Source organism: Notolepis coatsorum, assembly GCF_963971535.1.
Source record: "Notolepis coatsorum genome assembly, chromosome: 3".
Taxonomy (NCBI): Eukaryota; Metazoa; Chordata; class Actinopteri; order Aulopiformes; family Paralepididae; genus Notolepis; species Notolepis coatsorum.
The window spans coordinates 39,868,406-39,878,894 of record NC_140167.1 but is presented as its reverse complement, the minus strand read 5'-3'; the positions used below and the strand labels follow the sequence as shown (position 1 = coordinate 39,878,894).

General features: G+C 42.5%; 1 protein-coding gene across 1 annotated transcript; it reads left to right on the top strand.

The window, feature by feature from the left end:
- Nucleotides 1-2,102: 2,102 nt before the first annotated feature.
- On the top strand, nt 2,103-4,247 carry LOC311224762 (homeobox protein six1b). The gene is made up of 2 exons (XM_084309866.1): nt 2,103-2,839; nt 3,586-4,247. Exons 1-2 carry the CDS (start codon nt 2,280-2,282, stop codon nt 3,878-3,880), a joined length of 855 nt encoding a protein of 284 aa, XP_084165992.1. The 5' UTR covers nt 2,103-2,279; the 3' UTR covers nt 3,881-4,247.
- Nucleotides 4,248-10,489: the final 6,242 nt, after the last annotated feature.

Sequence of the window (10,489 nt, the reverse complement as noted above, 5' to 3'; positions counted from 1 at the left end):
TTAATAGAATCAGCAGTATTTCAGAAAATCGAAATTCTAGAGCATTCTTATGACTTTTCTGCTAATATTACGCACGACGCTCCGCATATTAACCATTCAGCCACAGACGTTTATTTAGGATACTCTAGTCTTGGTGCAATATAACAGTTGATCTTTAACAAATAGCCTATCGTGATGATAGGCCGACTTGAATGTAAAAATGTTCCTCGAGAGAAAATGGCATGCAAAATATGCTCCATATCACAAGGCCATGTGTTGTTTGCTGGTTTTTATGCATCATATGAAGAGCCATACGTGAAAACAATGAAGTAAAACACGATTGAACAGCCACGTTATAAACGTGTTCTCGTGTCCTATATACACATAAACTTAAGAGCCACTAAATTACAGGCTATATCCTCATACATCAAAATAATATCTTAATAAAAGACACAGCCAGTCAGAACGACACCCTATGCTATTATATTAATTTTGCCTATTCTAGGTGAAAAGAATATATATACATATAATTTTAATTTTAATTATGGAGCTGTCCAAGGCTGCCTCTCATTCCAGCTCAATGAGGAGTCCCGTTCCCCCCCACAGGTGTCTTATGGCACAAAAACAACACATGACAACATGCAACGCTCATGAACATCATATAGTCCTAGTAAATAGCCTTTAGCCTTTAGGCCAGCGTTTCAAAACGCTTTGGAGGAAGTTGCAATAAATAATATTTTCTAGGCCTAAGCTATATACTCCTTAACATATTGCATGGGAATCAAGTTGCAAATCCTAGCGAAGATAAGGAAATGTGATATGTCCCTCAAAACAACAACTCGGCGACCAAGAAGCAGTGACACACAGAACTCATTTACTAATGGATTGGTTTAGTGTTTCACCCCCACACAAAACACTGGAGACAGTATGGTGCCCATCTAAGCCGCGAGTTCCTTGAAATATAAATGCAGGGTTGTCTTCAAAAGATGTTAAATTGATTAAATGATGGGGGAAACACGAAACAACAAAAAAACAGCCAAGTTATATATGCCTAACTGATATACACGTTTTGTTTATTATATATAATATAGGCCTCCATCAGAGTGTGATTAATATATAGGCCTCCGTGTGTAACTTAATTGTCACATAGACACAGCACAATTATGTTAATTGCCTTTCACCATGGAGCCGCTAAGAAATTAATAAAATGTATAAGTTGACTCAATCCATCACTGAAAAATATATGGCACATTACACGACTATTCAACCAGGCAATGTAATGGCAATAATGGTGACGGTTGATTTTTTTCTCACCCAGCGGTGTTATGCTTGATCTATACAGACCTATAGTGTTTAGGCTGTATAGTTCAGGTTATGATGCTTTCTCAAGATGTTTTCTGAAATGTTAAATGAGCCATTATCAAGTTATCACATAACGCACGCACGCGTGCGAGAGAGAGAGAGACACACACACACGCACACGCACGCACACACACACACACACACACACACACACACACACACACGCACACACACACGCACGCACACACACACACGCAGGCTGATAAATGTCTATTATGGCCCAAAGCACTTTTGGCAGGTATAGGTTGCTCACAGGTAGTGGTTCGTGTAACTATCATAGGAAGTTATTAAATTATATCACCTCGTAAAATAAACTACTTGATAATTAATAGACTATATGAACGCGAGGCATACACACCTATAGTAGCCTACAATCTGCATGCGATTAATGTGGTGGGCGTTACCTAATAATAGTAGGCGTAATTGATAATGTATGGAGATGCAATAAACTGTTGGACCCTCGCATCTGAAATCTGGAATAGAGCATGCATGCTCTTAGGTTATATTCAGAGCATGTTAAAAAGCCTTTAAGAGGTCTGTAATAATTGATTAGCATTTAGGTGTGTTCCTCTGCCCCCTCAGCTAACGGAGGAGGGGGATTGGGGGTGGGAGCGCTCCGATTTCAGCCCCTGACGTACTCCCTCCAGGGAGGAAACGGAGCTGCAAACTCAGTTCTGCTCGGCTGCCAGGGTATAGGGCAGAAGGAGAGCCAATCAACGAATCGCACAGGCTCCCTTTAAGCCTGACATATCTCCAACAGGAACAAATTGTCCCAACAATCAACATCCGAATCTCCCGTGCGCATCAGGGGTGGAGTGGATATTGCACGGACGAGTTGCAGTGTATTCCGGAACACAACAAACCAGCGAAGATACAAGAAACCCACCGCGGCATCATTTTGGATACCAGCGGCGGGCGGCGGAGCGCGATCAGACATCATGTCTATATTACCGTCGTTCGGGTTTACTCAGGAGCAAGTGGCCTGCGTCTGCGAGGTGCTGCAACAAGGAGGGAACCTGGAGAGGCTCGGTCGCTTTCTCTGGTCTCTGCCCGCGTGTGACCACCTCCACAAGAACGAAAGCGTTCTCAAAGCCAAGGCGGTGGTGGCCTTCCACCGGGGAAACTTCAGAGAGCTCTACAAGATCCTCGAGAGTCACCAGTTCTCGCCGCACAACCACCCGAAGCTCCAACAGCTGTGGCTCAAAGCGCACTACGTGGAGGCGGAGAAATTACGCGGCCGGCCACTCGGAGCTGTAGGGAAGTATAGAGTGCGGCGGAAATTCCCCCTGCCCCGCACGATATGGGACGGCGAGGAGACGAGCTACTGCTTTAAGGAGAAGTCCAGGGGTGTTCTGAGAGAGTGGTACACGCACAACCCCTATCCGTCTCCACGGGAAAAAAGAGAGCTAGCCGAGGCCACGGGACTGACCACCACGCAGGTCAGCAACTGGTTCAAAAACAGACGCCAGAGAGACAGAGCTGCAGAGGCGAAAGAAAGGTATGTCTGGTAAAAAAAAAAAAAAAAAAAAAAAAAAAAAAGACAACAGAAACGTTATATGAATGACATGCACGTGACAAATGTCAAATGACATCGAATCGAAAATTAAACGTATTCATTACAGATGTATATCCATCCGCAATAGACTACTGCTTTCGGTGACATTAAAGCCTATTATTGACGTTCAGTTCAAATCAATTTATAGGGAATATAATATACCCGATAACTAAGGCCCAACCTGCATCATCAACTATGAGGGGAAAACATACAGCTTCAAAGTATGTAAACAATGCCCATGACTTCACATGTTCATAGACGTTGCATCAATTCAACCGCAACAACTATAGGGCCATAATGTTGTAGACCCACATGGATAAATGGCCTGTCAGTTAAATTAGTAAATACAAATAAAACCAACACATTTCCACGAAGGCCCTGGAATAATTAGGTGACTCTGATGTGAATAAGTTCTTGTTCAAATGTTTCTAAAACGTCCATCATATAGCCAATAAAAAAGCAAGCCACATAAAAGTGCAGATGGTGAAAAAACATCTTCTTTTTATTTCCTATTCCAGAAGTATAGGCCAGTGCTCGTTATTATTATTGTCAGATGACTCTTTTGTGCTGCTTTATGCCCCGTTCATTTTCGAATGTTTCATGCAGATCATCAGTGTTAGCCTATAGCTACCTAACCTATGGAGATATTTTTAATGTTTACCTATTTTTTCTGTGTTTTCCCTCGCCAGGGAGAACAGTGAAAACAACAACGCCGGTAACAACAAACAGAACCAACTGTCTCCCCTCGACGGCGGCAAGTCGCTCATGTCCAGCTCGGAGGACGAGTTCTCTCCACCGCAAAGCCCCGATCAGAACTCTGTGCTTTTGCTCCAGGGAAATATGAGTCACCCCGGCGCCTCTTCTTACCCTATGACGGGCCTGGGTGCCGCACAGTCGGTGCACGGAATGCACGGACACCCGCACCAACTCCAAGACTCGTTGTTGGGACCGCTAACATCCAGTCTTGTGGATCTTGGGTCTTAAAGGCTGTATCTCCCAAAAGACTGATTGCAGTATCAGATTGACGACATATATGAAATAACACTATGGTACCTTATAACTAGACTGACTTGTCTGTCATTAAATTTGGTTAGAACTATAACGAAATTCTTTTATGCGCTTAACCTATCCTATAGCCACTTATTGGAGGTATTCTGACCTCCGGCCCATGAGAAAAACAACCAGCCCCCCCTCCTGGAACTCTTAACTCAACGGAACACTTAACTGGACTGTCCATTTGCTTAATTTATGATATTTTGTTAAGATGAAAATTTATAGCAACTTCCTGCGATGGAAACTAAGAGGTAAAGTTTTCTTTAGAGTCATTTTAATTAGTTTCCAATAAAACAAAAGCATTACATTTGTCTTACATGTGTTATTTGTTTATCGGCTTATAGAAAAGAACCCACTTGATTATTACAATTCAGGTGCTGCTCCTCAGACCTGCGCAAAATAATCAAATAATTTGATAGTTATGGTCAAAATCACAATCATTGTCATTAATTAATAATTAATAATTAATCATAAACTCAGCTCTGTATATAACCTTATAATGTAAAATTATAGTGCATGCACTTCTCAATCGCAATTGATTTCCTTGGTTTAAATGCAGCTAAAGACATGCACTAAAAAAAAATATATATATTAAAATACATACTATATTTTATAGGCTATAGGCCTTGTAGGCCTACACACAAAATGCACTAATATGCTGTAGGCTATAGCAAATCGATAATGGCATGGTGATAGGGAATTAATCTGAAATTACTTCTCGTGGATAATATTTAAATTTCTAAAATTCCTATCACTAACTAATAAATATGGTATATTTAATAAAAAATATATATAAACTTTAGAAATGTAGATCTAAGCAACAACAAAATAAATCCAGCCGCGTGCCAGCCTGTAAGATGGCTGTTGTGACTCAGGAAGCATCGTTATAGCCTGTTCCTAAAAGACATGTTGTGCACAAGGCAAGCCATACTCGCCCGTTCTCCACGAGTGCTGCGGATCATTAGGTCTGTGTTGCTGTGTTTACTTTGCTCTCTCCTAGAGTTTGTTCTGTCGGTTCTGGGCCATGGAAAAGCATCAGCATCTGCGCAACGGCGCTCACGCATGCATCCAACCTTCAGCGCCATTTTTGCTATTATAAAAAAAAAAACATTTTACAGCCTTCAAAACACTTTCTTTTGTATCGCTTATTAAGAAATCTATACAGAGCAGATTCACCCTATACAAAACTGTTATGTTTATTTAATCGTTGACAAGAATATAACTCTAGATTAAGTTAAATAATTCATATTAATAAGAGTTATATGTTATGGCCATATCAGCTGCAGTGATGATTGTAATACTAATAACAAAAACCCATCATCATCATCATCATCATCATCATCATCATCATCACCACCATCATCCTCATCAACATCAGCAACAACATCAACATCAACGATAATAATACAATAATATAATAATAATAATAATAATAATAATAATAATAATAATCAGCATGCAAAACAATATATAACCTAAATCCACGAAGCAAAAACATTTAAATTTGTTTTGGCCTTGACAAAATTTAGTGAACAGTCTACCAACGTGACAGACAGTGTGGACATATTTCAACGTTCAAGAAAGAAAAAAAATCTCACGTGCCTTAAAAAAAAAGAATCTGGTAAAGACAACCCTCACCCCAACCCCCCTATACTCCTTCGGCTCATGTCAGGGTAAATTGTTTTGAACAGAGAGCACCGAGGATTTCCTGAGCATAATCTGAACCAGTCGCTGCTAGCATTACTGCCTGATTGCGAAGATTGCGGGCCTGCGGGGCAGTCTTCCTGGCTGTAGCGGAGGAACGCACCCCGGGGCAGTCTGCCTGGCTGTAGAGGAGGAACCCCGGGGCAGTCTGCCTGGCGGTATAGAGGAGGAACCCCGGGGCAGTCTGCCTGGCGGTATAGAGGAGGCCGAGGAACCCCGGGGCAGTCTGCCTGGCGGTATAGAGGAGGAACCCCGGGGCAGTCTGCCTGGCGGTATAGAGGAGGAACCCCGGGGCAGTCTATATGGCGGGAAAATGCTCCCGTGTATCAGCCATACCTCTCCATACAGGCATATTTAAAAGTGATAGGTCTGTTTGATTGTCCCCATAATATTTCAGCCAAAAGCCAGTTGACTCGTCATACTGTATGCAGGCCTACCTCGGGGTTCCCTACCCGTTGCTAAATCTTTGCATAGCCACGTACTATCCTGATTGTATTTGGTGCATTTGAAACATAAGCAGACATTGTATCAACTATTAAGTGTCTTTGATTCATACAGTACACAGAAATAAGGAAACCATTAACATATTTGCATCTGCAAGACGTTTATATAGTACAATTATGTAAAATTAATATAATTATGTTAAGGTAACATATCCTATATGCTATATTACACTCACAAGATAATGCAACCTCTAAAATTAGCCCATGAAAGTAAATTCTGATCATGTACATGTCCCAATGCAGTTGGCACACAGAGTGGATAGTCACAAATGAGCAAACAGGTGATTACAAAGCCACCAAAGTGGCTGTTCATACCTATTAATCTAAGGACAACATGTCCAGCAGAGTAGGGGCACAGTAAGGATTAAACAGGCTCTGTGCCACATGAGAGAGAGGGCATCAAAGTCACCTTCAGGATGTGCAAAGAGACTATAATCAATCCACTGCGGAAACTCTGGCAAGGCTTTTAATCAAGCCTGAATCCCACACTTCCGAATCCAGAACACACCCCACATTCATTCAATACAGGCAGCAAATGTATATATTTTCTATATCAAGCACAGTAGTATATTCCTATATGCAACAAGTGCAGTGAGCGTATGGCCTATGGCTACCATGCCTCCTTGAGGTATAGCATCAACCTCATTATGAGCTCACCGGTGCCAGGAACAACAGCTGCTGATTGTAAACAAAGTCATCAAGAGGGCATTTCATTTACCACGGACGTAAAGGGCAATGGCTTTAAATCAATAGCAGGAAAGGCCTCGACGTGTGCAAACATAAGCACAGAAAGTAGCCGACATTACGCCACAGAATCCCTCAAACCAGTGGTGCAAGAGGCAACCAACGCCCTGATGAGAGTAATAATAATAATAATAATAATAATAATAATAATAATAATAATAATAATAATACATCTATTTTATATAGCGCTTTTCCAGGTGCTCAATACCCGGGTAAAAGTAAACGTCTTCCATTCAGAATTCTACTGAAGTGAAAGTCTTAAATTATCGGATGTACTCAAGTATCAAAAGTGAAAGTACTTGTTCGACATCACATCCTCATATTTCAGTGAGAAGCTTTTCCACCGTTGTATTAATCTCAATGTCTTCTATACACCTTTTGGTTGAAAGTAACTATAGGCTTCGTGGAGACGTTAAAGATACATGTTGGAGTAAAAAGTAAGAAATTTCCTTTGAAATGTAATGCAGTAAAAGTATAAAGTCTTCCAAAATGGAAATACTATAAAAGTACAAATACTTCATAATTTGACTTCAAAACAGTTCAAATTTACTTAGTTTCCTGCAACCCCTGCCTTGACTGGGATAGGGTTGGAGTTAGGGTTATAATGGGTTATAATGTTAGGGTTATAAAGGGTTATAATGTTAGGGTTATAATGGGTTATAATGTTATGGTTATAATGTTATGGTTATAATGTTAGGGCTATAATGTTAGGGTTATAAAGGGTTATACTAAGATGATCCTTTATTAATCCCCTTGGGGAAATTCAGGTGTCAAAGCAGCATGGGGGGGGGGGGGGGGATACAGGGGGGGGGGGATACAAAGCTTCACAGTCCTATACAGTCCAGTATCTATATACACTATAGATACAATGAGTGCACGTGGATATGAGTTCTCACATCCCGAGTTCTGACAGTGATATTCTGGCAGCAAGGCCGGTCGTCCGAGCCCTGCCGGTATAAAGGACCGGCCCAGGCGATTTGTGGTGTGTCAGGGGGTGGGGTGGGGGGGGGGGGGGGGGGGGGGGTATAATGTCATGGTTATAATGTTAGGGTTTATAATGGGTTATAATGTTAGGGTTATAATGGGTAATAATGTTAGTGTTATAATGGTTATAATGTTATGGTTATAATGTTAGGGTTATAATGAGATATAATGTTAGATTTATAATGGTTATAATGTTATGGTTATAATGTTAGGGTTATACTGGGATATAATGGTAGGGTTATAATGGTAGGGTTATAATGGGTTATATTGTTAGGGTTAGGGTTCAACACCTGGAATAGGGTAGGGTTAAACGACTGGGATAATGTTTTTCTTTGCTATTGTTGGGAGGAACCCAGAATCAGTGCAAAGTGTCCATGAACACTGATTAGGAACTTTCTCTATAGCACTGCTTTTCTTGGGTCTGGTGCCTGCAGGTAGATTCACCCCACATGGGAGCCTCGTGTGAGACAATCCCAGGTATCCATAACCACAGGCTGGATGAGGGGTGTGGGTGGGTGGGTGGGTGGGTGGGGTGGGGGGTGATGAGGGACAAAAGGATCTTTTCAGGTCTGCCGCAGGGAGAGAGCGAAGGGGGGGGGGGGGGGGGGGGGTAGTAGAGAGATTTCCTTACCAATGATGCATGGATCTGACAATGCTCCAACCGGCCCAGAGGCAGAGGCAGACGCAGGGCTCTGTGTGTGTGTGTGTGTGTGTGTGTGTGTGTGTGTGTGTGTGTGTGTGTCTGTGTGTCTGTGTGTGTCTGTGTGCACATGTACGTGCGTGTACCAAAAAGTTCTATTAGGTGTACGTGGGTGTCGGTGTCCTTGAGTGTGTGTGTGTAGGCTATAACACTCAATAAATATGTCCTTGTTACTAAAAAGCAAATGTTCTCGCATGAAAGTAGAACGATCATCATGTTTCGTGATATTCCTGCACCGAGGTACAAAAAGGCCACTACTATCAAAACTCTTTCACCCAACATTTAAGACATCTGTGCTTCTCTGCCTCGTAATCTTGGGTCATGTCATGTTGGGTGTGTGCAGAGTGCAGATACTGTGGGCCGAAAGACAGTCCTCTTCTCAGACAAGCGTCCCAGTAGGAAACCTCAGCTACAACAGGAAGCTTCTAGTGGCGGGGCTGAAAGAAATATTTATCTCTATCTCCCACTCCGCTGAGTGATGCGTGACCCCGGGTTCAAAGACGAGGAGGAGAGCAGACTCCAGATGAGCCCTGACTATTAGGCGTGTTAGATAGCATGTTGTGTGTCAAACCAAGGGCACAGTCATATACATTACTTGATGAATGGGGATTTTTCTAATATCTATACGAGGGGAGAAGACGAAGGACAAGATGCAACGTGAGTCTGGTGCCTTTGAGAACGGGATTGTGAAAAGTAAACGTGCCTCGAGGGCACGGGCTCGTATATCCAGCCCAGCCTGAGACAAAGCCGAGCTCTGGTTGCATTGACTCAGATATCGGTATTTTAGGAGCTTGGCAGGAAAGACGATAGCGAGATTTTTTTTTGTTCCTCCATAGAATTTATCAGGAGAGTGACTTCAGTCTGGGATGGACTATAGCTGTAGGGACTGAACAGATGCTCCTAATGTTAATGTGGCTTTGTCTCAGACAAATTAACGTGGCTCTATTCACTACCCACAGTAAAAATATATAAATATATATGTACATATATATATAATATATATATATATACAGTATATACTAACATTATATATTATATGGATGTCTTGTGAGCGAGAGAGTGAATTGATCATGGTTGTTCATAGAGAGAAAAGTAGCAGGACTAGTCTATAGTGAGGTATTGTAAAGCAAATTCTCCTTGATGCCGCTTTTAAAAAGGAACAGATACCAACTACAGCAAAAACAGATTCCAGGGTCCCACAATCCAATTTGTTAATAAGTCGCACCAGTGTTTCCAATATTGTGCTCCACGGTGCACCCACACACACCTGAGCAGAGGGGCTGCAACACTGCCGAGCCCCCAGGGGCTTTGGGGCACAGACAGACACAACAAGAGGAAGTGGTACGGGATATGGGATAATGAAATCTACCTCACACTCCCAAGGGGCATCACCTCACCTATCCCAGGGGTTCACAAACATCTCAAGTGACCCCCCCCCCCTTCTCACTATCCCCCCAAACCACCCCCCACCCGCCCCTCCGCCAGGACCCTCGAGCTATAAATGCAGTTTGTATTCGTTTGGTGACACGAGAGTGACAGGCACCAGAATCCGAGCTGCCATCTTGCCCTCTTCGTCGCCCCCGCAGCGTCACACTGGAGAGCGGGATAAAATACCCTTCTTGGTTCCACGCAAAAAAAAGACAGAAAAAAAGAAACATTCAGGAAATGAAAGTTGTAACACGATCCTCTGTGTGCCAAACGTCTCCCTGAGCAGGGACAAAAGGCCCAGAGAAAAGCTGCTCGGGCTATTTTAGCCTGGTGGATGATGGAGGGAGGAGAGAGGCAGGGAAGCAGGGAAATAAAAAAAGAGAGAGAGGAAGATAGAGAATGACAGAGAATAATGACGCATGAGGAGAAATTGGTGGTGAATAGAGTGAGTGGAAAACTAAATACATGCTCATATTA

Coding starts and splice junctions, on each gene's coding strand:
- LOC311224762 (XM_084309866.1), top strand. CDS start 2,280: ATGTCTATATTACCGTCGTTCGGGTTTACTCAGGAGCAAGTGGCCTGC. Junction 2,840..3,585: donor GCTGCAGAGGCGAAAGAAAG/GTATGTCTGGTA, acceptor TTCCCTCGCCAG/GGAGAACAGTGAAAACAACA.